We start from the raw sequence: 25672 nt of genomic DNA, 5'->3' as shown, positions 1-25672 counted from the left end.
TCAAGCCCCTCCGTTCCCCCTCCACCCAGACATTCTACACATCAACTCCAGCAGGAACTAAAAAGGAGAGCTTGGACTTTTAAAAACAAAAAAGAAAGCAAGCTGCTGTTTCTTGAGGAATGGGTGGTTCGGATCCACGTCGTGTTCCGGCGGGGGGATCAGCAGGAATGACCACGGAAGCACGAGAGTTTATTGTTTCCCTTTGTGGTGAAGTTCCTATAAAGACGGCGAGCGTTGGGAGGAGTCGAGGGGGACCGAAGAGAAACCGTTCTACTCTAAACTTACCGCCGGAGGAGGAGGGGGGGGGGGTTCGGCCGACGGCGAGCAGCAGAGGAGCAACAAGCCCCGCCTCCTTCCCAGCTTACATTCTGATTTTAGTGTCTTTTTTTAATCTTTTTTTTTTTTTTTTAATCATAGTGTTTTGTGATCAGAAGCTTATTTCTTATAAAAGTTAGCGGTGGGAGCGTGTGGGGCCTCCGAGGGGGCGGGGCCAAGCGTCCACCCGTTAAAAACAAAACGAAAAGAAGTGGAGCGGCGCCTCGGCCGGCGCACAGAAATACAACACGAGAGGAGATCAAACGTCCGGGACGAGGTGAGCAGCTTCACTCAAAACCCCAGGAGGGAGGAAATAAATGAGAAACCAGCGCACACGTGGCAAACGTACAGTAAAAAACAACTAAAACCTAAAACACCTGGGTAAAAAAAAAAAAAAAAAAAAAAAAAAAAAGTGGTTAAAATGGCTTTTTGTGTGGAAACAATCCAAATCACTCCAAAATAAAACCAGGAAATCAAAGAGAATCAGTTTGTTTTTTTGTCTTTCCGAGTCGTTACTCTTCTCTATAGTATTTTCCTTATCATATATTACTCTCTACTTTGAACCTATGTACATTATTGTGATGGGAGACGGCCGGAACCGGCCGGAACCGGCTGGAACCGGCAGGAGGTGTAGTGGCGAGTTGGACCAATGAGGAGAGCTGAAAACCGTCAAAATAAAATTTTCAAAAAAAAGAAAAACACAATAAAGTCGCTGCACTTTAGCGTCAGGAGCAGAAATCAAGAATACAATTGGTTCTTTTCCTCTTTTTTTTCTTTGTTTTTTTTTCTAAATAATGGCAGCACTCGACGGGAGCGAAGCGTCGAGCGGCGTTGACCCCCCCCCCCCCCCCACGTCTGTTCGGCCCTTGAATAAATTAAAAGTGGCCCCCGGACCCCGCCGGCCCCCGATTCCAGTATCCCTCTAACCTCCAGGAGGGGGAGCTGAAGAAGAAGAAGAAGAAACTGAAGAAGAAGAAGAAGACGGACGCTGCAGTTTCCTATGTCGTTGTGGCCCCTCCCCCTTTCACACAAGCACATACACTTCCTGTTACACACTCACTCACACACACACACACACACACACTCTTCTGCAGGTTTCTCTGGGAGGCTTAGTGTTTGCGCCCCCTGGTGGAAGCGGAGGACAGGAGGGAGGCGGTGCAGTTCTCTGGGCAGTGGGGGGGCGGGGCAGGTGGGCGGGGCAGGGGGGCGGGGCCTCCTCCTCCTCATGTGTCCCAGCCCATGCCTCCTGTGCTCTCCAGGGACAGGGACTTGGTCTTGTGGGGCGAGGCGGGGCTCGGGGGGCTGCTGAAGGTGGAGCTGTTGGAGGCGGTGGAGTGACGGGGGGAGTCCGAGTCCTGGAGGGGGGGGGAGGAGAGAGAGAGAGAGAGAGAGAGAGAGAGAGCATGGATGAGAAGAGGCTTCTGAGAGTCCGCTGGTTTAAACACCGAGTGCAGCAGGAAGGAGACGCGCTGACGTTTCCCCAGGCCCATGAGCAACCAGTGACGTGCTACTGAGACCTCCAACCTACAACCTCACAGCTACACACACACACACACACACACCGTCACATCATCACAGCTCCGTCCTGCTTCCTGCTGCACCGCCCCCCCCTAACAGGACCCCCGTCTTCATATGAAATGATGAGCTGGAGGAGACATGCGGGGGGGGGGGGGGGGTCCATACCGCTGGGACAGTATGACCTGTGACATGGAGTGGAGGGGAAGAGGGGGGCCTCCTGGTGTCAGGTCAGAGGTCAACACGCTCTAAAGGGCCCCGTTTACATCAGATCCTGAACGACCCGCTTCAGAGTCCAGGACTGTGTTCATGAAGACCTTCAGTCCCACCAGATTCAACCTGACCGACACGAACAGCATGTAAACGGGGCCGACGGCCTACAGCTGATTACACTGGATCTACACACGGACATCCCAGAGAGGACACACACACACACACACACCTACAGTTGCTCACAAAACTGCAGTCGCACACACACACACACACACACACACACACACACAGTGTAAAACACCATCAACACGGCGCCACACGGTGACACTCGGCTTCCTGACAGGATATTGATTTGACAGCATTTAGGATCAGTTTATTCTGAGAGTGGAGGCTGAGGCTCTAAAGGCTGTGAGAATCCAGCAGGACTCGCTGAGCTGGCGTGAGAGCTCCGCTTCTGCTGCCGCTTCTGCTCAGGGAGGAGAGGAAGCGACTCTGGACTCAGTGAGGGACATATATGTGTCGATATATCACAATATTATCGTGATACGTGTATCATGACACCTTTACCGATAGGTGAGGTTCTTGCCGTGCACCTTCTCCAATCGCACACACACACACACGCACACGCACACCGGCAGTCACGCGCACAGCTGTGCGCGCACACACGCACGCACGCATTCCTGACGGAGGATGCAGGCGGGCAGCTCGGATTCAGGCTTTACTTTGTTCACTCTCAGGTTCTCAAAGTGTTGGGGGGATGTGGGGGTGGGGGGCAGCAGAGAGCTTCGGGGGGGGGGGGGGGGGGGGGGGGGGGGGGGGGTGAGAGACACTTCCTGCAGGATTTTTATCTTCTGATCATTGAGAGAACAGGAGGGTTAAATTAGTAACGGTTTGGCGGCAGCTCTCCTGCTCCCCGTTCCCTCAGAGCTGCCTGGATCTGTTTGGGGGGGGTCACTGTTTGGGGGTCTGATCCTCACACACTTTGAGAAGCTCTGCTGCGGAAGAGGTTGTCTGTCCGTCTCCAGCTGCCCGGCCACATCGTGCACGATGACTGTGTGTGTCGCCGTGTTCGGAGGCCCGGAGCGCCCGGCGGGCCGTTCCAGACCCCCCCCCCCCCCCCACCACAGCATGCAGGCTGTGTTTCAACCAGTGCAGCCCGCCCGGCCCCCGCAGTGCTCTGCTGGTTAGAAACCCGGCTCGATGGAAGCAGACATGCTCTGTGATCAGCAGCCAATGGGGGGGGGGGGGGGGGGGGGGGCGGCGCCGAGGGGGAGGAGGAGGAGGAGGAGGAGGGGCGAGGGGGGCGGGGCTTATGGCGCAGCCGCCGCTCCGGTGAAGGATGCAGCAAAAACCGTTGGATGGCGCTGATGTGACGGGGGAGGAGGGAGGAGGAGGGGGGGCCTCTCAGTGGCACCGTGTGTGTGTGTGTGTGTGGTGTGTGTGTGTGTGTGTGTGTGTGTGTGTGTGTGTGTGTGTGTGTGTGTGTGTGTGTGTGTGTGTGTGTGCGTGCGCGCCACACGGTGGAGCTCGGGGCCGGTGTGTAGCGTGCAGCGGCCGCGGTGGTTTGGACTTTACCTTCATCTTACTAAGCAGGGTCCTTAAAGCCCTTTTCAGATCGGGGGTCTTCTCCGACGGTGAGACTGCCTGCCACTGACAGAGGAGAGTTCAGACTCAGCGCCCCGCCGCCGGAAGACATGCTGGGGGGGGGGCGGGGCCGGGGGGGGGGGCGCCAGGTAACAGCAGAAGTAAAGGGAACACAGGAGGACAGGTGGAATAATGGGAGGCGGAGCGTCGGGGCTGATGGGGGCTGATGGGGGGGGGGGGGGGGGGGCACAGAGAGAATGGCAGGCGGTCTGAGGGGGGGCGGAGTCAGCGGGGGTCAAAGCCTCTAACTGACAAAGCCGATGCTCCTCATGAGAAATGGCGTGGGTGTTCCTCATGCTAGCGATGCTACGCTAACACCCTGGAACACACTGATTCGCTAAACTCAGCTGTTTCTGTAACTCCTAAACATCTCGTAGCTTCGGGGAGAAGACGCGGCGGCGGTCTGAGCTTCAGGAGGGCGGCGGGGGTCGCTACGCAGCGCTGAGCGGTGGGATGAGGCGGGGGGGGAGGGGGGAGGAGGGGGGAGCTCTGCGTCCTGGACTCACACACGGCTACCCGCTACAGAGACGTCCGCCGGGCGCGCTGGTTTCGCTCACCTCTCTGTCGAACTGGGACAGCGGCGCGTCTCCGCAGTCCATCCCCCCGCCGGAGGACAGCGAGCTCTCGGAGGGGGACGTCATGGTCTGCCGCTTGGACCCGTAGCTGCCGCCGGACAGCTCCCGGCGCAGCGCGCTGCCATTCTGGGAGGAGGAGCCTGCACAGGGAGGGGGCGGAGTCACAAGCGTCCCCGTCTCCCGGGAGACGCGGGCGGCCGACGGCGTCCCACACTCACGGATTCCCAGGCCGCTGCTGGCGCTCATGGAGCGGCCCGGCTCCGCCCGGTTCTTGGTGATGGAGGGGATGCTGACGGAGCCGCTGAAGCCGGCGCCGCGGTTCTCCTGGACACGCACGTTCTGGGTTAAACACACACACACACACACACACACACACACACACACACACACACACACACACACGAGACGGGGTGCAGGAGGGAGTGACAGGTGAGGACAGTGCAGAAACTCACTAACACACACACGTGATCTGTGAAAACACACACTGTGGAGCTGCTGTGGTGAGTGAACGACTGAAACTGATGGCTCGGATCCCAGTGATGACATGCTGTGTGTGTGTGTGTGTGTGTGTGTGTGTGTGTGTGTGTGTGTGTGTGTGTGTGTGTGTGTGTACCATGGGCAGGTCTTTCAGGATCTGGATCCCGTCTCCTGGCCCCATGTGGGCCACGTGGTTGAAGTTGGTGGGGTTGGAGATGAGCTTGTTCCTCATCTCAGGGTCTCTCAGCATCTCTCTGCAACCACACACACACACACACACACACACACACACACAACCACACACACACACACACACACACATCCAGATAAATCACTGAAATTCTGTAACAATGAGGAGTTGGACTATAGTCTTGTTGAGGAGGTAAGCTCCAGAGTCCTCCGCTGCCCCGCCCCCTGTGGCCCCGCCCCCTGTGGCCCCGCCCCCAGCCCCTCCCACCTCCTCTGCTGCAGCCGCTCCTCTTCAGGCACCCTGAAGGAGAAGCGTCTCTTGTTGTTCATGCTGCGAACCATCTGCTTCCTGCTGTTGTCCGACGTCTCCGGCACCACCAGCTCGTCCCCCTCTGCGGGACAAAACCACCACGTCTCACTCTGACCGAGACGAGGACGAAGACGACACTCCGTCCGCCGACGCTCCACGTCTCGGGCTCCTCACCGGCCATCTTGTTCCTGAAGTAGATGAGGCGCACCGTCTCCAGGCCCAGCAGGTTCAGGGAGCCGTCCACGTTCAGAGGACGCACCTGAGGACGAGGAAGGGCCATCATCATCATCATCATCAGAATGCGCTGCGGCGTCCGCCCAGCAGGCGGCGCCACGCCGCGGCTCACACACTGACCTTCTTGAGGGGGATGGTCTGGATCCACTCCATGGTGTTGACGTCGAACACGTCCACGGCGTTCTCGCTGTACACCGACAGGTAGGGGGCGTTGTAGCCTGGAGCAGAGCGGTTCTCGCGTCAACAAAATAAAACACCGTCCTCGTGTCTGCGTGGATGGACGGGCGCGGGGACTCACAGGCGGCGTTGGGCACGGCGGGCCACATCAGCTCCTGCTGGCGCGAGCGGCGGCCCTGCGAGTCCACGTAGACGCCGATGGCGCTGAAGCACAGCAGCAGCTCCTTGCTGGAGATCTCCACGGCGCACAGGGCGTCCAGGCCCTGCTGCGGGATGAAGGCCAGCGTGTGGTCCTCGGGGTGCAGCAGGCTGACGGGGGACACGTCCCCGTGGACGCTGAGGAGGACGCCGGGTTACTTCCTGAAGAGCGGATGGGTTTTTTTTTTTTTCACCAGCGCACACCGTGCGGACGTTACCTGTAGCGCGTGAAGCCGGACTGGTATCCCACGTAGAGGCGCTCGCTGAGCAGACCCATCCACTGCACCGGCCCCGGCGCCTGCAGCTCCCTCAGCCGGCGGTGCCGCGCCTTGCTCTTGTTCACCTGCGGGGACGAGACGGGAGGCGGAGGCGGGGCTTAGAGCCGGAGCGGCGCGGCGGGGGAAACGGGAGACGCGAGCCGGAGCGGCGTCCGCACCTCGTAGCAGATGATCTGCCGCTTCATGGCCACGCACAGGCAGGTGAGGGCGCCGCTGCGCACCGGCCCCGATGCCACGCTCTGGCAGCCCTTGGTCTCCGCCAGCTTGTAGGAGTCGGTCTCGCGGCCGTCCAGCGCCTGCGTGGGGAAGAGGCGCACGTGCCGGTTGCGGCCCGAGATGACGGCCAGCAGCTGCTCCTGCGGGATGAGGTCGATGTGGTGGACCTTCTTGTTGTCGCCCACCCGGATGATTTCTGAGGACGGAGGAGCGGACGCTTCAGAGGCGCCGATTCAAAAAACCCGAACGCAGAAGAGCCCCCGTCAGGGAGTGGCGGGTCTCACCGTCTTTGGTGACGTGGATGACGAACAGCCCCTCCTCGTTGCCGAGGGCGACGCGCTCGTGATCTGAGGACGGAGCAGAGCGGAGCGTTAGGCGGACCGGGGAGCGTGCGTGTGTGTGTGTGTGTGTGTGCGCGCGTGTGTGGACACACACCGATGATAGCAGCGGACTGGGTGGTCTTGATGAGCGGCAGCGTGCTGTCGTACGCCTCCTTGGGCACGTAGACGAAGCGCTCCTTCAGCTTGTTCTTCTTCAGGATGCGGTGCAGCTCGTTGAGCAGCCCCACCCACTTGTTGCGCTCCTGGTCGCTGTCGGCCAGGATGAGGATGGAGGGCTTGTGGCTGCTGGAGGGGGACAGCTGGGACGCCGTCACCTGAGGGGAGAGCGGGTTCGTCCCGTCAGCTCATCTGAAAGCGGCTGACGACTCACCTCCTCCGCCCGCCGCCGCCGCCGCCGCCACCGCGCTCTACTCACTCTGAAGATGCAGGGGATGTCCTTCCGGCTGGCGTGGATGACGTCCGAGGCCAGGACGGAGCTGACGGAGAACTCCTCGTCTCTGGAGGGCGGGAACACAAACGTTGATTTCCACAAAGCAGGGCAGCGGCGCCGACGGACGAGGCGTCGTCCCTCACCTCATGTCGATGACCTGGCTGACCACCACGCTGGGCTGCGTCGCCTTTCCTTCTCCCAGCTCGTACAGGAAGAGCTTGAAGTCGCAGACCACGGCCATCGCTCTCTGCCAGCCCTTCTTCACGCCCGTCGGTTTGGGGACCTGCGCAGAGAAATCGCGGTTCAGCTCGGGCGCTCGACGCCGGTCCAGGCCGCCCCGAAGCCCCCGGATCCCGCGGACTCACCCGGACGTGGCCCTCGTACGCCGTGCCGATGCCCCTCTGCGGGTCGATGCCCAGCGGACCCTTGGTCTGGTCCTGAGGCACGGGGCACACGGCCGGGGCTTTGTCGGCGCACGTCACGTGGCAGGAGAAGTTACACACTGGAACCCAGCAGCAGATCAGCGTCAGCCTTCACTCCCCCCCCCACAGCGCCTTCTCCGTATTTCCGTTTATTTTTTTTCCCTCCTCACCTTCGCAGGTGCATCCCTGGCGGATCAGGCCCACCATCAGCGAGGTGCACTGGTTGCACTTGGTGGGCGTGTTGAAGGACTTGACCACGAACTGATGAGCTTTGGGCTGCGGGCGAAGGGAGACAGAGGAGAGGAGTCAGACGGACGGCGGGGGAAACGACCGGGCTCAGCGGGGAGGCGTTCCGCCGGAGGAGCGCACCTTCGGCGAGGAGCGGCCGATGCTGCCGTATCCGCCGGAGCGCATGGTGGGGGTCTGCACGGGGCGCGGCAGTTGGTCTATCAACTGGGGGAAGGAGGAAAACCAGGAGTCAGTCTGAGAAGAGCTGAGAACAGAAAGTTATCTGCTCCGTAAGAGCGGTTTACTTTCAGCTGACTGATCATCTTTCATTCCTTACTCTTTATAGATATACTGTACTCAGTTTATATTTGATTATTATTGATTTCTCACACACTGCTTATTTGTATCCATCAACTTTATGAACTCAGAAGTATATTTTGAAATGATTTAACAGGTTTTAATCAGGCTTCATTGACCTGAATCATTAAAATTAAACAAATTAAAATCCTAAAGCAATATCTGATCACATTTTGTGTTCATTTCACAAAGCATATTTAACTTAAATTCAGTCCGTATGGTAGATTACTTGAACATATTAAATGTTTTGTCCTATTTGTTTCAATTACATAATTTTAAATCATTGTTTTATTTAATATTGTATCATTTATTTCTTTATTCCATCAAATAAACTCAATTCATTGATATATTAGTTTTTTTTATTTCACATTAAACTCTTCTTTTTATTTATAAATGCATTCATTCTTTTATGCTCATCATTCTTTTTCATTGCTTCTCTCTCGTCACACCTACCACCTTGAGCTGAACACAGTTAAGTGTTTCTTCACTGACTCTTCACATTTCTGCGCTGAATAAATATTTAAAAATCATCCGCTTAAATGCGTTTTGGCAAATATTCAACAGAGATGCTTTATAACCTCTAGTTCTGCCTCCTGAGCCTGTGGCTCATGAGCGCAGCGTCTTAAAGAGTGTTTGTTTCCGCCTGAGGCCCCATTTACACCACGTTTCAACAGGAAATGCTTCGGTTTTCACTTGTCATTTACATGTCACTGCAAACGGCAGACAGGCTGAAAGCGCTGCAGCAAGCCTGCCGGGTCACTAGAGGGCGCTGTGGTGGAACGAGCGGCTCTCTGACCTCGATGGGCTCCAGGTCGCTGGCAGTGGAGGGGGAGCGGGAGCGGGACTTGAGGAGGGACTTGGGGTCGTCTTCCCTCGACGGAGTGTTGGAAGGAGTGAAGTTGTCCATGGAGTCGACCTGAGGAGGAAGAGGAGGAGGAGGAGGAGGAAGAGGAAGAGGAAGAGGAGGAGAAGGAGGAGGAAGAGGAGGAGAGCGTGAGCTGAATGCACTGTGCAGCGTCCACAGAGGAGGAAGTGAGCGCCCTGAAGCTCCCCCATCAACCACCATGCTGACTTTACACCACCAACACACACACACACACCGTGAACCATGCAGCGCCCGTCACAAAGCAAAGCCACCAACACACACACACACACACACACACACACACACACACACACACACACACACACACACACACACACACACACACACACACACACACACACACACACACACACACACACACACACACAGAGCCGAAACACCACTAACAACATGAAACCATCCTGACTTTATTCCACAACCTTCATCATGCACCCAGACAGCGACAGCAGAGGGGACCTATCAGCATTCCAGTGGAGTTACACCCCAAACGGGGGGGGGGAGGCTGGTGTCAAATTACAAACAGAGGGCGAGAATCATTTTGGAAGTCTTTGTTTTCAGTTCTGCATGGTATAGATCTCGTTCCTGGAGTTCAGGGAAAACGTCCTGAAAGGGCGTTTGAGAGCAGAATAGGTCCCCTGCAGAGGTCGGCGTGGCGGCGGCGGACAGGAGGAGGCCGCTCAGCGCAGCGGGGGGGGGGGGGGGGGGGGGGTGCTTACACGTCTGCCTTTGCTAGCTGGGCCAACGGATGGCGAGCGCTTCAGTGTCAGGAGGAGAGGCAGAAAGGTGCAGAGACACAGAGATGAGTGAGCATCAGAGAAAAAACACTCGTTTAACAACAGGAAGGAGGGAGGACGATGAGGACGGCAGAAAAGAGACAGACCAGCGTTTCCCAACCTCCTTTACCTTCTGATCTAATCTCTAGCATTAAATAATTTTGTTTTTAGCACTAAAATCCACATATATTTCAATGAAATCCACGTTTTTGAGGCTCTGGTTGGGAATCACTGCTCATAACTACTTCTTACGCAGGAGGGATGAACTGCAGACAGAGAAAAGGACGGAGGAGCTAAACTAATGAAAAACGGATGGATGGAAGGTTACTGGAGAGACAGCAGCTTTGGGAAGGCCAGCACGGAGCGCAGCACCGACTGGAGGAACAACACAGCGATTCACAGTCAATGGAGGATTTTTAATCTGATTCCTACAACTGGAGGAGCGAAGAGGAGCCGTTCAGGGTTTTTTTTTTTTTTTTTAGTGGCTCCAGTCGTCGTCTCGCTGTAACAACGACACACACAGCTACACCGTCTCTACCGTCTACTTCCTAGGAGTAACACACGGGCGTTGGCAGTCACACTACTGACCCCGGTCACACTTACATCTTCCCAAAACTCAATTAAAGAAGATGAGGATGACGAATAAGAGTCCTGACGTGGCGGAGAGCGAGAGAGAGAGAGACGCGAGGAAAAGCAACCAAAGAAGACAAAACCAAAGTGAATGAACAGGAAAAAAAAAAAAGAAAACACGAGAACTCAGAGAAACAAGTCAGTCTGTCAGATCTGGGTGGTTAAATCGTTAATTCCTGCTCACAGGAAGGATTTCCCCGCCGGGCCCGCTTTCTCTTCAATACTCACATCGAACTGGTCCAGGGCCGAGGTGGGGGCGTTGAGAAAAGCCAGGAAGGAATTCTGGGAATCCTGGTGCCTGACGCCTGCAGACACGGGACAAATAACACAAACCCAGGATCAATACGGGAAAAACATCAAAGGAGTCACAGGACCGAGCGGGCTCATTCAAACGACCCCGGTGACTCTCTCACACACACACACACGCGCACGCGGTGTGTGTTTCTGCTGAGGTCCAGACCTCCTCAGATTGGGGGGCCGCTCTGGATTACATAACCCTCTCTCACTGCGGTAATCCCTGAGCGTGGCGCGCTCCTCACCTCTTCTTAGCCGCAGCTCCTCCGTCTCCTTCTTCAGCCGCTCGATCTCCAACAACAGCTCCTGGTTTTTACTCTCCACCTCCTGCAGTTTGCTGGGGGGGGGGTCGGGGGTCACAGGGAGAGGGTCAGGCTGAGGCGGCGCCCCGGCGGACCCCCCGGCGGACCCCCCGGCGCTCTGTGGCGGCGTCCTCACCACTCGGTGGAGATGCTGTTGGCCTTGACCTTGTTGAGCTCGTCCTGGATGCCCTGCTTGGCCCGGATCTCTGCGTCCAGCGCCGACTGCAGCTCCAGCCGCGCCGACATGTCCAGCTTGGCGAAGCGCCTCATCTTCCACGGCATGTCCTGAAGCAAGGGTGGGGGGGGGCCACGCCGTCAGACAGGAAGCTCATTTTATTCTCATTTATTTGTGTGTGTGTGTGTGTGTGTGTGTGTGTACCGTGGCTCTCGCTCCCAGGCCGGTGTTCCTCAGTCCCTCCAGCTCCTCCGTCATCTTGGTGGCCAGAGCCTGCAGGTATCCCCGAGCGTCCTTTTCATCGCTCACCCTGCAAAAACACACACACAGATATCTGCAAAACACACTCTTGGAGGACACACAAAGGAACCAATCACACAGATGCATCAGAAAGCTGACGCCATTCCCTGATCTGCCACCAGGGGGCGAGCCTGCTCACTCAGTTCCTCTGAGAGCCACACTGAACAGCGCTGCGTGCATGTTTGGAATGTGTGTGTGTGTGTGGTATGTGCACTATGTGGAGACTGCGGCCTCGTCCAACAGAGGGAGGCCGAGCAGCTGGCAAGGCGTCAGCTGCTGCGGGAGGGAAGCGATCTGAGAGGAGGGAGGGTCAAGAAGCTCCTCCAGCCTCGCAAGCATGTGAGCAATGCTGCAGCGAGAGAGAGCAGGAACCCCACACCTCACCAGACTGTGTGTGTGTGTGTGTGTGTGTGTGTGTGTGTGTGTGTGTGCCTTACCACTGGATGATCTCTGTGATCTGGGCCTCCCAGTGGGCCACGCTCTCCTTCTTGTCGGCCAGCTCCCTCATCTCCTCCTCCAGCTGCCGGTTGGAGCCGCTCACCTTCTCAAACATGGCGGTCAGCTGAGGCGGAGGAGGAGGAGGAGGAGAAGAAGAAGACAGAAACACACTCGCGTTAAACGCGACGGGCGGAATCATAAAGTTGTCGCTGGAGGTCTGATGCCTTGTAAATGGACTGATATATACGCTGCGGCGTAATGAGCCTAGCAGGTCCGGCCGCTCGGCCTCCGACATCGCCGCCGCTTTAACGTTCACACGTGCAAAATTACTCAGCGCATTTTTACGATATAGCTCCCAGATGATCTCACACACACACACACACACACGCACACACACCGACACGGTGCTGCTAAAGGTGTTTGACTGCACTAAATCCTCTAATATGAGAGGTGTGTGAAGACGGGATCAGTGAAACAACGCAGACTATCGTCTTCGTCACGACGTCGGTGTTGATTTCGGTGTTTCACAAGAGTTTCTGAGTGTGTGGAGGACGGCCGGGGTCACGGAGCGACACGGAAAACACAGTGGGAATGAGCTCTGCTGCACTGGCTGAATGACAAGTGCTTTGCTCAATAAGTCACACTTGTGGTTTCTGGTTCTGACCGAGGAGAAAAGAAAGAAAGAAAAACATTTACACTGGTCGGGTTTGGCATTTTCAGCATCAAATGGAAAGTTTGTAAACAAACCCAACAGTGATGTGAGTTCTGCGAAGCACAACGGCCCGGTGCATGATGGGTCGCTGCGGTCGGAGGACTCGGAATTGGACGCAGAGCTGCTTCTCAAAACCGTTGGGATGTTCACAACTTTCCGAAAGCGGCAGGCTGGTTGAATTCTTCACATGGTTTCAAAGTTCCTTCACACTTGAGCAGAACCTGTGCGATCGCCTCATTCGGTTTGATTTTGCCACTGAGCGAACAGTTCAGAAACGAGGCGCTTCCTCTGAGAGATAAGACCGGTTCAACAGCAGGATTTTCACACAGTCTGCATACGACTCGCACGGTCTGACCTGGTCCACTCGGAGCTCCGACAGACGCAGGATTTCAGAGTGAAATAACAGATCGTTGCGTGATGGGAGATAAGACTGAATGGGAATAAAACCGACACTCATTCGATTCCGTTCGTCTTTGTCGACCTTGTTTGAATAGGTGGCTTTTCTGAACTTCCAAGAGGAGCTTCCAACATCAACACGGCGCGATCCGGAGCCATTCCTGCCTGTGCAGGAGGCCGCGGGGTATCGAACACTGATTTCTTTGGCATGGCGGCGAGCGAGGAGGCGGAGGGAGGAATGCGAGGGAAGGGTCAGAGGTGGAGGTTATCTGGGGTTAAAGAAGTGTGTTCTTCTCTCTGTGTGTGTGTGTGTGTGAGAAATATGAAGTTTCAGTACCAGTGCGCACGCACACACATGGCAGCGTACCTTATCCAGCTCGCTGGACAGCTTCTTGTTCTCTTCGGTGAGGAGGATTCTCTCCCGCTCGTACTTCTGTTTGTACTCCGTCTCAAACTCCTCCCGCTCGCTTTGGCTGAGAGGAAAACACACACACAGACACACACACAAACACACACACACACACACACACACACACAGACCGTTAAACTCGCGACGCTGCGTAAACTCACATCTATTCCCTCGCCGCCGTTCGCGGCTGCTAATCCACTCTGAGGTCCTGCTGGTCACATTAAGCTAACGCTAACGCCGCTTGGTTCTGAGGGTTTTTCTCTCATTATGACATGAGGGATCCTACAACAGGCCACAACACACACACACACACCGGGTTTCACAACCACAGCTCACACTCCTCAGGGAGTCACTACTTTTAATGAAAGAGGGTTTCTAAAGGTAACTTTAATCGCGAGCAGGATCTGCCGATTCCTCTTCCACCTGAAATCAAAGGCCTGTTTCTGACACAGCCGAGTGTTTACCAGAGAATCAGGAAGCCGGGAGGATAATAACCGGTGACGGCGGGCGGGAAAGTTAAACTACGGAGCACAACAACAACAAGGCTGTAAAGCTCTCACCACAGAAACCAGTTTGTATTAAAATCTGATTAAAGCAGCCGTTGGCCAAGCGGGATCCGCTGCCCTCGATACAGAAAGGAGGTCGAAACAGAGGAAAGTCTCTCACTGAACATCTCAGGCGGCCTTTTTGCTGACACACTTATTCCAGTTTGCACCTCTGGAGAGCAGAAGAATCATCCTGACTGTCAAACACATCTCCATGTGTCGGATTTATTGATATTTGGCGCCTGAGAACTGAAACTGGATAAAAACACTTCTTTGCTCCCCGGATCAGACGCTAACTGACTGGGTGAGGGACGATCACGGCTCTTAAAGAGGACCTATTCTGCTTTGGATGTGGCGTCGCAGCACGGCACCAAACAAGCAATGAGGCCGGTGCTAAATTACGAGCACACAAGTGCTGCGTGACGACAGGAAGCTGATCGAACAGGAATGAAAACGGGATTTCAAAGAGCTGGACACTAGAAAGAATCGGTAAGAGTTTCTTTTTGTACTGCTGAGAATGAATAAAATAGGTCCCCTTTAAATGTGGGTTTGCTACATTCACGTCACAGCTAAGCTTACACCGGACGAACTGAACGAGTTTACCTGAGAGACTCGTCACTGAAAGAGACAGCGGAGGGACAGAAGTCAAGCCGTGTCCGGAGGTTTGTTCTGCTGTGTGAGTGACGGGACGGGGAGGGGGCGGGGCGGAGGCGGTACCTCTCTCGGCGGGTCTTGTCCAGCTTGTCTTTGAGCATCAGGATCTCCTTCTGCAGGGTGAGGTGCTGGCTCTCGGCGTCCCGCAGCTCTTTGCGCAGCGCCTTCAGCTCGCTGCTGTGCTGCGCCTCCCGGCGCGACAGCTCCTCCTCGAAGCCCAGCGTCTTCTTCTCCATCTCGCCCCGCAGGCGCCCCACCTCCTGGCTCTGGTCCGCCGAGGGCGGGGCGGCGGACGAGCCGGCCTGCTTCACCTGGGAGCGGACGGAGGCGAGAGGTGAGGGGTCGGTTTCCCCGGCAGAGAGCCTCCATATTCAAACCGCGGAGGACGCCTCGGTACCTTCAGGCCCTCCAGCTCCTCCTCCAGCTGGCGGCTGTACTGCTCGTTGCGCTCTCTCAGCTTCTTCTCCTTCAGGGTCTCCGCGGTCTGCTCCTCCACCTGCACCTCCAGCTGATCACACACAAACACTCTCCGTCATTTCCCCGCCTTCACCCTCGTGCGCCGGATATCTACTACAAAGCACCAGTACACATGAAAGGTGGAACACGACAGACAAACTGAGGAACGTAGAGCATCAACCGGGACGAGGGTGAGCTACAACCACGGGGAGTCTACTCTACCTCCTTCTTGGCCCTCTCTGCCTTTCGCACCTCAAGGCGGAGAGCCTCCACCTTCTGGCTCTGGCTCTCCATCTCCTCCTCCTTGTCGCGCAGCTGGCGGGTGAGCCGCTGCTTCGCCGACCTGCGAGGAGGAGCGAGAGCAGGTTGGAGACGCTGCGACCGGAGAGGAGGGGGGGAGGTGGCGGAGGAGGAGGGGGGGGGTGGAGGTCTCTACCGGAGGTCTGTGAGTCTCTCGTTCAGCTCGGAAAACTCCTGCATGGCCAGCTTCCTCTGGCTGTGAGCCTCCTTCAGCTCCTTCGACTGAGATTTCAACCTCTCGCTGGAATCCACCAGGTCCTGAACAAAAGCCGACGCCGTCTGCTCAAAACCTGAAACTCTCTTCTTAAACTAGACGACGTGAATGAGCGGAGTGGCGCTACCTTCTGCAGGCTGTCCCTCTCCTGTATGACGTCCTTCATCTGCTTCTCCAGGGTTTTGATGTGTTTCGACGAGTCCTCCAGGTCCCTGCGGGCCGACGAGACGTCCTCCAGCTGCTTCTCCAGCTGCCCCGAGTCTAAAACACACAGAGCGTGAGTCAACGCGCTGAAACCAGCTGATCAAGCTTAGTTTTTACACTGTCCATAACAAACGGCAGTCCGGACCGGCGATCTGCTTCTTCAGGATGTCGATCTCGCTCTTCAGGCTCCTGATCTCCACCTCCTTGTTGGCGGCGGGGGCGCCCTCGCCCGGCGGGTGCTGGAGCGCCTGCACCGTCTTCGTCGACTCTGCAACACGTCACCAACTCTTCAGCCGTGCTCCAACTTACAGATGGTTAAATGTTCATGCATTAGCGTCAGTGCACGTTTTGTGTTCTCTCTCCTGCAGTTTAGCTTATCGCTGCCTCACAGCGAGTGTTTTTCTACATCCTTCCTCCCAGCTGTCAGAAACCCGTCCGGTGGATTCAGGTTCAGGCCGGCAGCGGCCGCCCTCACCTTGCAGCTTGCGGCTCAGCTCCACTTTCTCCTGCTCCAGGCGGCGGATCCTCCTCTCGTAGGCCTCGGTGGCCAGGCTGTCCTCCAGGCCGCGCTGCACGTCCACGTCCAGCTGGTCCTGGCCCGTCGGGCCCTGCTGGCCCCCCAGCTGCCGCAGGCAGCCCCGGTCTGACAGGGTGCTGCCAGGAGAAGGGGAGAGGGGAAAAAGGTGAGCTTGTGGAGGCATGAAGATGGAACACAAACGGTAGAGATGTCCTGGTCACATTTATTGTCAGAAGAGATGCAATCCATCAAAAATCACTAATACCAGCCCAGTCATCTCCAGGAAAAGGGGTTTAAACGTAGTGAAAACGGGGCATTACGGGGTTAAAGAGTTAGAGAAAGGCATCAGGAGGAAACAGCAGGGAGGGAACACAGGAAGGAGACGACAGATGAGAAAGATGAGAAGATGTTGAGTCATGGAAGAAGAGAGGGAGGGAGGCAGCGCGGAGGGAAAGACGGAGAGGAAACGGCCATTATCGCCGAGCCCTGAGGAGATAAGGAGGGAACCGGTGGGCTTGGTGCTTTCTCACGAGGAGCACTTCAGCGCCAGTGGTGAAGATCACCTTATTAGGGAGGGAGGCTACGCTTCTTTAGATGGAGGAACAGAGGGGGATACCCTTTTATAAAGACGAGTGAGCGGTCACAGAGACGCCGGTTTCATAAGATACGAGGCCAGTGAAGACATGTCATTACATCTGCACTGCTCGGCCACACTCACCATTTACTTGTGTAGGTGAAACCCACAAAGGGCAGGTGATGCCCAGAGAAGGCAGTGTGAGAGGGAGGAGGCATGGTTTCCTGGAAACGATGAAAGAAAACATGGATTAGATTTTTCAGGTTGGATAAAAATACAAAATGACATTTCCTTTAAAAATGGAAACAAAACGGCACTCGGCGGCAGAAGTTCCTCACAGATAGAAACAGTCTGCACGCCAAGCTGCTTGATTTTGTTGACTGAACTAAATAATTCACTGATTTGGAAAGCTGAGGGATTACGTATTCAGCTCTGAATGGGCTCAGACTCAGCTTCATCTGCATGCCGCTCCAGAGGACGTTTTATTTTCGGCAGTGACGACCACTTCCTGTCTGACTCCGTCTCATTCTGCGTAACTCGACCGAGTTTCCATTAAAAACACACTGGCTTATGTATTGTTGGCAGTGAGTCACCGAACTGCTTCTGAAAGCTGTGAATCGCTCCGAGGGCCGAGCGGCTGCGTCTGGTGTAAATATGGGCTCACCTGCAGACGCACCGTTTGAAATCCATTTAGAGCCACGAAGAAAAGCGACAGGAGAAGGATGCCAAGTGATCCTTTCTTAGCTTCCCTACATGTTCCACTGTTTAGATGAAGCGTACTGAAGGACATCTCTCCTTCTTGGACACTGAGCTTTAATAAGAAGATAAATAAACCATTCTCCTCTTACAGAGTTCTTCAGGCAGTCGTCGTCCACGTCGAAGTTGGAGGTGTCCGTGGGGCTGCTGACCTCTGGGATGTAGGGGGCTTCACATGTTCGAATGTTGTCCCAGTCGATGCCTGAAACGATATGATTCACATTGACTCTGCAGGATGAACTGAGTTCAGCTGAAATCAATAAAAAACACAAAACAAAAGCATGAAAGATGAAACGCAGCCTCTGACTTGGATTCCTCTTTCTGGTAACCAAGTAAAAACATGGATTACACAATAGCGGCGTGGGCTGAACGGTTTTAAATAAGACACGACGGTGCGAAGTGCGTTCAGTCAGGAAATAGCAGTGACAGCGCCGTACCTGTGAAGAAGGGGTGATGCTTGAAGTCCTCGATGCCGTTCTGCCCCAGCCTGTGCTCCCGGCTGCAGATCAGTCGGCGAATCAGATCCTTGGCGTCCTCCGACACGTCGGTTATCTGCTGTGGGAACTGGAAGCGCTCCTGCGTTTAACAAAAGCCGATATTTACTCCATTTGTTTCCCAGACCGATTTGGGACATCAGAGCGCTGTGAACGAACGCGGCTCACCTTGTGGTTCATGATCTTCCCGTAGGTTTCCACCAGGGACTCTGCATAGAAGGGCGTCTCTCCGTACAGCATCTCGTACATGCAGACGCCCAAGGACCACCAGTCGCACTCGGGCCCGTACTTGCCCTTCCCGTCCTCCATGGCCTGGAGGATCTCCGGGGAGATGTAGTCCGGAGTTCCCACCGCCACCGATGACTGGACCTGTCCGAGACGACACAACGAAATCAACCGGTCGTCACCGGGAAACGACAGATGAGAGGAAAACAAGGAAGTGTGGAAGCTTGGTTTGGATTCATGGATACTTAAAGGCTTAAGAGATGAAAACACGCATAATAAACAGAGACAGTAAACAACTAAATAGTGTTTATCTTTCCTATTTCATGTGATACCAGGGATACATATATAAATATATATATTTTTGCTTTTGTTAAAAGATCTGTCTGGCGGTGCAGCCACAGCGCTGCAGCCAAACCGCGCGCCCCTCCTGGGAGACCCCGGGGGGTTGACACGGGGGTCAGCGCCGCTCTGGTATGTTTGCTTTGGAGCGGCGGAGGCGCCGAGCAGCGGTGCGGTGAAAACCTACCGTCCCGTCCTCCATCAGCTTGAGGCAGGAGCCGAAGTCGGCCAGGCGGATGTGGCCGTTCATATCCAGCAGAATGTTGTCGGGTTTAATGTCCCTGAAAGGGAAGAGGAGACGGGAACTGAGCGAGAGATTCCCCAAAAAAAGACCTGGAAGAAAAACAGGACGATCTTCCAAACCAAACAATACCTACAGGACACAAGCCCGGGCTCATGTTTCACTGCGCCTCCTCCACAATTATCTAATTAAATTACATAACCTGAGGAAATATAACTGTCTGAACCTGCTGATAAAGACCATTCAGATATGAATTTGTTATTTAAGTCAGTGTTATGGTTCTCCACCCATTCATCGTCGTGTCAGAGCTCTGAACTGGCAGACAGGTCAGAGGGCTGGTTGCTGACACCGTCTTTCATCCACAACCATATGCTAACTGTAGCATCAGAGGCCAATTGGCAGCTTCATCTTAATCAGATCGATAATGATCACAGTTCAAGAGCTGCTTTCCTTCACAAACATGGCCGCTGAACTGAAACTGAAGTCATAATGCTCCCTGAAGTGCCAGGAGTCAGTCAGGTGGGGGATCAGGTGAGTCTGACAGCTGGTTAGTGTCGAGGAGCGGTTTACAGACTCCTGATAGCTTTCAGAGGAATCACACAGCAGCAGCAGCGGCGGCGGTGGCGGCGGCCGGCGGGCCGGGCCGGCTGGAAACAGAGATGTCACTGTGCGGCACCATGGGGGCTAAATATAGACTGTCCTTGTCTGACCATGGCAGTGATTTCCCCCGAGGGCCGGCCCCGCCGGACCCCGCGTCTGAGGCCCTCTTATCGCCACGCCGAACCGCGACACGCCTCCATACACAGAGCAGAGGGCGCACAATACACTCCTCAGAGGAGTGTGAAAACCCCCCCACGCACACACACACACACACACACTTTGGGCACAACAGGTTACTGACCCAAGCTGCTGGTATTTCTGTGCAATGGTGGAAGACTGCCTCTGCTTTAAATTAAAAAAAAGAACACACACACACACACTCCTTCCTGACTTTTTCTTACTAATACTGCTTCCAATTCTGACAGGATGCTCATAAGTGTGAAAACTGAAAAGCAAATCTTACATGACTGCGTGAGAAAGTTGTGACATTTCATGACAATTCTGCAGTCACAAGAAAAAAAAAAACACATCTGTACTGAAGTTGAATTTGCGTGCCGGCTTTCAGCTCATCCTCTTCAGGGATCCTCCTCACTGAGGCCTGCTTTGTTGCGATTGGTCCGTTTGTAATTTGTCACCAGCATTAACGTCTCCTGACCATATAAGGAGACGTGACAGTCGGCGGCGGCGGCGGAGGCTGCGCTTCGTCTTCACAGGAGCGGCCGTTAAACCTCTCCGCTATGTTTTACACCAACAGCTGACCTTTCATCTTCTTTCCATCTTTCGGCCCACAGAACCCTCCCCTCTGCGCAGAAACGCTACGGCAACACCGGCTTGATTCTCGCTCATCTTTATTTATTATCTCCCTGAAGACAGCGGCCGCTTACGTCGATGGCGTCCAGGATAATGTCGTTATTCTTGAGCGCTGACAGGCAACACACTTTAAAGTAAAACACTCAAACAGCGCGCGGCAAACGGCTGAAGCGGGAGCGTCTGCAGGAGCCCGAAGGCTGCTGGAGGCATTATTACAGACCAACAACAAGGAAAGCTTCTGTTTGCCGTTTTCCCCCCGATGAATCCGGCATTAATCAAGCACAACACTGGGCTCATTTTTACACTTGGTTTCAAACAAAACCACAAGCAGGCGCTTGTTCTTAACGAAACACCATCAATTACAAACCAGCGGTGCTTTTTAACTGATAACTCTGGGAAATGACCGGCTCGTCTCGTCATACTCCCACATTCCGCTTCACATTTGTACCGAACTCCTTTTCATTACTGGATGAAGACGTGGGTCTGCTGCCCACGCCAAAGGTTTTCCTTTCACAGCGAAGAGACAGAAGTGAGTTTAGTGGACGTCGTCTGATGAATCTGTCTGCTGCTAAAGGTCTCTTCAAAGCCCCTGTCATCCTCCACTGGTGTAAAGAGTCCCGTCTCCTGGAGTACAGCAGCAGCGCTCGCCGTCACGAAACCACAGGAACAACAGGAAGTTGGCGAGCGGAGGCGACAAAGAAAAAAAACAAAAACAAAAAAAAAACACTCAACTCGTGCTATCAGACAAGCCATAAAACTTGTATATTTAGATTTAATATCCATCAGATAAAACCCAAGTCTGGAATTTAGCATATTTATCTAAAACTGCTCAACAAAGTTAGATATGAACTGGCTGATTTCTCATAAAATAAACAGCATGGGAAGTTCAGTTTCAATTTGAAACTTTTCCACTTCAAGACAGTTTTTGCTCAAGTAATGTGGGATGAGCAACTAAAGCTTCAGCTGATTCTAGTAACTTTTTCCTCAATATACCCTTATATATACAATGTACAAAACGCCCCAAAACCTGGAAATATGTGTTGTTGTTTTAAATTCCATCTCTTCTGCTGAGTTCTTCAATGATTCTGATGTGAGATTCAGACAAACGGTTCTCACGAGGAACGATGTTTGGTCTTGTGGTGAATTATTTCAACAATTTAATCAGAAAATGTTCCAGATATGGAAACAGAAACAGCCTTCAGAATAGAGGCTGTCCTGTTTGAAGGTATTTTATTTTGATCTTTTAACACTGAGCTGTCGAAACTGAAGTTTATGAGCAGGCAACATCACATTCTTTACTTTATTTCAAATCTGAAAATGTGTTGGTCCTGTTTTCACGTCAACGTTTTCAAATGAAAATTGCTAAACTTTTGTCATGTTTTGGTTGCCTGTTTACATGACAGCATTACTTACACACAGCTTTTTAACAACGCACAAAGTGTATCTCCATGGAAACGGGGGGAAAACGTAACTTTACTGAAACGATCAACAGCACGCACTAGTGGCCCAACATGAAAACTTCATCATTTCGTCCCCAAAAAAACAGGAGTTAGTATGAATACATGAGTAAGTGGAGTGAAAAGAAACACATTTACTCTTAAATCACATTTTGGAACAAAGATCCAGAATTGATCACGTAATATTTCAGAACGGTTCTAAATATTCAAGCCAAAGATGGTGAGACACAAAAACCTAGTGATCAATATCCTCCCACAACGCCAACAAATCTTACTTTAAAAAAGAAAAAAAAAAAAAGATTAACTAGGCTTTAACCACAGGAAAGTGGTTTCAGCTGCTGGAAAAGACTAGAAAGTTCTCAGTGATCAGTCACAGTGACAAGAACACGACCTTTGTACAGATCTGGATCACCTTGACGGGAGGAGCAGACCTCACAAATCATGAATGACACCTGCTAGACAGCGCGCGTGTGTGTGTGTGTGTGTGTGTGTGTGTTTCAGACACACGAGCTTGGCAGCACCGTCTGTGCCCGACTGCTGCTCTCTCTGCGGGGTCAAACACCTCGAACCAGATCCCACTCGGACGTGATCTCAGGGAGCGGGTTTAATTCAGAGGAGGATAATCAGACAGAGGTCAGGGTGAGACCGAGGTGTGGCTGCTGGGCTTTGGGGAAATGGGAGAGAGAATACAAGAAGGAGAGAGGACGTCATGAAGACAGAGCTGTAAATCTGAGTGTTTGGGTGTGTGTGTAACACACACACACACAGACACACACACACAGGTGCATCTATTGCTGGAAGGCCTTAATCTGCTGTAGAGACTTGTGGTCTGCCAAAGAGCAGACAGCACGAGCTGACCCTTGGCTCACTCGGCGTGAGTGTTGGACTAACGGCACGGTGGCGGTCAGGGGAGGGCGGGGGGGTGGGGGGGGTGGGGTGTTCTGCTACTTATAAACCACTTAGTCGTCTGCCCACTCCCCTTTACAAAACGTCCCTAAAAACTCATTATTCCATCAGTCTGCTCAACATATGTCTCTCTCAGAGTTCTGATCAGCCTCCTGATGGTCAAGGCAGCCACATAAAGGCCCTCCGAGTCAACACACACACACACTAACACACACACACAGAAGCAAAGGAGGCAAGGGCTAAGTCACATGAACCCTCCGACTCATCTACAGACCCCGGAGACTCTGGACCGCCACACGAGTGTGACGCTAGGCTAGGCTAGGCTAGGCTAGCTAGCGCTGCTAATTGGGCCACTGTGTCACGGGGCTCCCTGCAGTCTTAAGGAGCAGCGCGGAGACAAGAATAGAGGAAGGTAATCTCCACTAAGACCGCAGCATCCATCTGTGGAGGCCATCTGGACGCCCACTCGCGCACACAATGCGGCCCGCAGCGACGCTGGAAATCGCAAAGACAAGGCATGTCCACATGGCAGCGGCAGGGCGCTGTGGACTCACGGTTCAGAGCCGCCGCTGCCGTGTGACTCCTGGCACCGCTTCATACTGACGCACGCACAGGAAGCGCACGACGGAGGGATTTCCACTGTGGCCACTTCCAAGTAACCTGAAAACACTGGTGCCATCTGAGAAGGCAGGGGTGTGTGTGTGTGGGGGGTGTGTGTCCCTTTTCTCTCTTAGATCTCCGGGCTGTGAAGAAACACATGGCTCCGATCAATAATAAAACTACACAAAGGGCCTAATCAATAAGGGAAAACACACATACACACACACACACTCACACACGCTGCAGCGCCACAGTCACATTTGGCACGACAGCGCCAATTTGCTCATACCAGATGTTAACAGACACAATTCATGTGTACAAGTATGTTGACATCTGTGTTTCCACTGTCTTGACCATTTGGCACATTTTTCCAAGGCTACACACACACACACACACACACACACACACACTCATACACACAGCTGTTCCTGTGCAGGCTCCGCCTCCTTTTTCCTTTCATCAATCTCACAATGACACACACCACTCACACACTCACACACACTCTCACTCTGGGGACGGACAGATGTGGAGCCGGGCAGCACAAAGCCATGCTGAGCTGTCCTATTGAGACGGTTCTCCGGGCCCAGCGGGGGGCCACGCAGATCACTGACCACTGAATAAATGAAGACACACACCCACACAAACACACACACACACACACACTTTGCATCTGACTTGCACACACTGCCTCTCATGGGGCTCAGCTGAAGGGAGCAGAAGGTTGACCTCAAGGCTCTCTGCTCTTTATTTCTTTCATCTTCCTCTTTTCAGCTTCATCAGTGTCAACAGGAGCTCAAATACTCATTTTCCTGGGGGGCCACTGTGTCAGGCTCACCAGAAATAAAAGAAGGTCAAAGCTCTCTCCTTTAACTCTTTTTTTTTTTTTTCCTATTTTGCCAAATGTTTCTATATAGGATGGCATCTTTTTAAAACTCCGATTCTTTTAGGCCAGACAAAGCGTTATATTCATCCATGCCTTCCTAATAACTTGTTCATGTTGTGGTAAAACGATGGCTTCAACCATGAGCAGGCTTTAAACCAACCCCATTTACCACTTCTTTTTCTGTTTAAAGCTGCAAATATGACCCGTATCACTTCACACTGAAAACTGCTTCTAAGTGTTCAAACTGGTGAACAAAATTCTGTAAACACGGATTCAGCTTTTGCTGTGTGTTTGTTTTTATCATGTTGTGAGAAAAATATTGATTTCAGGGGAGAAAAACTGAACAAAAATGGGCCGGAGTGTGAGCTAATAGGGTCCCTTCAGGATTGGTGCCATTAGATGTTTGAGGTGTGTGTCTGGAGGAAACGGGCCGCCCCGTCCAGACCAACACAGGTCCGACTTCAGCGACTCATTAAAGACTGACTGACGAGGACTTCCTGCTCGCTTCACACACACTGAAGTCTTCACATTGTCAGCTTAATGCAACGGCGCTTCAACTAACCTGGAAGAATTGGAACCAAACCAAACACAAATATATTATGACAACACACACACACACACACACACACACACACACACACACACACACACACACACACACACACACACACACACACACACACACACACACACACACACACACAGTCATCAGACAGGACGAGCCAGCAGGACACGCCCTCCCCGGGGGACCGGCTGGCCGGCCTCCACAAAGCGCGGCGTGCAGATCTCCCTCCGGAGCCAGCAGAGGACCAGTTGGGGGGGGTTGGTGCTCAAACCAACACACCCCCTCACACACACACACACACACACACACACACACACACCACCCGCACCCCGTCATTACTGTGAGGGGACCTACAGAGGAACAGCGCCGTCCCCTCCTCCCCGTCCCTTTTCCATTCCGTGCACTCCTCCGTCAGCAGCCCCCACCGGCAGCCCCCCCCCCCCCCCCGAGATAACAACATGCAATTAGTGGCTGCCCACTCGCGTCTCCTCCACTGCCTTTCCTTACTTATACATTTATATATACATGTGTGTTTCCCTGAGTGTGTGGCTGCAGCGGCGCATTAGAGATCAGACCAGCTACAGACACACCCAAACACACCGACCAGCTCACTCTCTCACACACTCTTCTTCTCCAGCCAGCTTTTCCTTGACATTTCATTATGTAGATGCTTCACAAGACATTCGCTGCAGTTATTATGATCGTATTGATTACAGAAGCATGCATACTCAGAAGTAATTATACGATAATTACAACAAGGACTTAAAAATCCTTCTGGATTTCCAAAGCACTGCAAACACACACAGCTATGTGTGTGTTCAAGTGTCCCACAATCACTTCCCAACTCAAACTAATGTGTTCTAGAATCAGCAGCATGTCGCAGCTCTAAACGGCGGCC

The 25672-nt window shown here is 53.6% G+C and overlaps 1 protein-coding gene across 3 annotated transcripts in view; it reads right to left on the bottom strand.

Annotated features, from left to right (window-relative positions):
* Positions 1 to 409: 409 nt before the first annotated feature.
* cdc42bpab (CDC42 binding protein kinase alpha (DMPK-like) b) overlaps positions 410 to 25672 on the bottom strand; it is a 60676-nt gene continuing 35413 nt past the window's right edge. Inside the window, exons 6-43 of one of the 3 annotated variants that reach the window (XM_030109505.1) lie at positions 18900 to 18993; positions 18317 to 18517; positions 18092 to 18230; positions 17747 to 17856; positions 17043 to 17122; positions 16283 to 16461; positions 15953 to 16075; positions 15731 to 15864; positions 15526 to 15647; positions 15312 to 15432; positions 15031 to 15141; positions 14697 to 14944; positions 13393 to 13498; positions 11917 to 12041; positions 11384 to 11489; positions 11141 to 11289; positions 10948 to 11039; positions 10637 to 10713; positions 9722 to 9760; positions 8916 to 9035; positions 7904 to 7987; positions 7705 to 7810; positions 7478 to 7614; positions 7256 to 7395; positions 7098 to 7179; positions 6777 to 6996; positions 6626 to 6688; positions 6284 to 6537; positions 6066 to 6190; positions 5771 to 5985; positions 5593 to 5690; positions 5413 to 5497; positions 5197 to 5320; positions 4876 to 4993; positions 4481 to 4601; positions 4245 to 4402; positions 3619 to 3693; positions 410 to 1670 (exon numbers count right to left, since the gene is read on the bottom strand). In XM_030109505.1, the coding sequence (XP_029965365.1) occupies positions 1539 to 1670; positions 3619 to 3693; positions 4245 to 4402; positions 4481 to 4601; positions 4876 to 4993; positions 5197 to 5320; positions 5413 to 5497; positions 5593 to 5690; positions 5771 to 5985; positions 6066 to 6190; positions 6284 to 6537; positions 6626 to 6688; positions 6777 to 6996; positions 7098 to 7179; positions 7256 to 7395; positions 7478 to 7614; positions 7705 to 7810; positions 7904 to 7987; positions 8916 to 9035; positions 9722 to 9760; positions 10637 to 10713; positions 10948 to 11039; positions 11141 to 11289; positions 11384 to 11489; positions 11917 to 12041; positions 13393 to 13498; positions 14697 to 14944; positions 15031 to 15141; positions 15312 to 15432; positions 15526 to 15647; positions 15731 to 15864; positions 15953 to 16075; positions 16283 to 16461; positions 17043 to 17122; positions 17747 to 17856; positions 18092 to 18230; positions 18317 to 18517; positions 18900 to 18993 (4813 nt within the window). In that variant the 3' untranslated portion in view covers positions 410 to 1538. The remainder of the gene's footprint in view (positions 1671 to 3618; positions 3694 to 4244; positions 4403 to 4480; positions 4602 to 4875; positions 4994 to 5196; positions 5321 to 5412; positions 5498 to 5592; positions 5691 to 5770; positions 5986 to 6065; positions 6191 to 6283; positions 6538 to 6625; positions 6689 to 6776; positions 6997 to 7097; positions 7180 to 7255; positions 7396 to 7477; positions 7615 to 7704; positions 7811 to 7903; positions 7988 to 8915; positions 9036 to 9721; positions 9761 to 10636; positions 10714 to 10947; positions 11040 to 11140; positions 11290 to 11383; positions 11490 to 11916; positions 12042 to 13392; positions 13499 to 14696; positions 14945 to 15030; positions 15142 to 15311; positions 15433 to 15525; positions 15648 to 15730; positions 15865 to 15952; positions 16076 to 16282; positions 16462 to 17042; positions 17123 to 17746; positions 17857 to 18091; positions 18231 to 18316; positions 18518 to 18899; positions 18994 to 25672) is intronic. The other 2 variants (XM_030109508.1, XM_030109507.1) reach the window with 2 other exon arrangements.

This window comes from Salarias fasciatus, chromosome 15, assembly GCF_902148845.1.
Source record: "Salarias fasciatus chromosome 15, fSalaFa1.1, whole genome shotgun sequence".
NCBI classification, from domain to species: domain Eukaryota; kingdom Metazoa; phylum Chordata; class Actinopteri; order Blenniiformes; family Blenniidae; genus Salarias; species Salarias fasciatus.
Note: the sequence above shows the minus strand (reverse complement) of the source record. Positions and strands in the feature narration are given on the sequence as shown.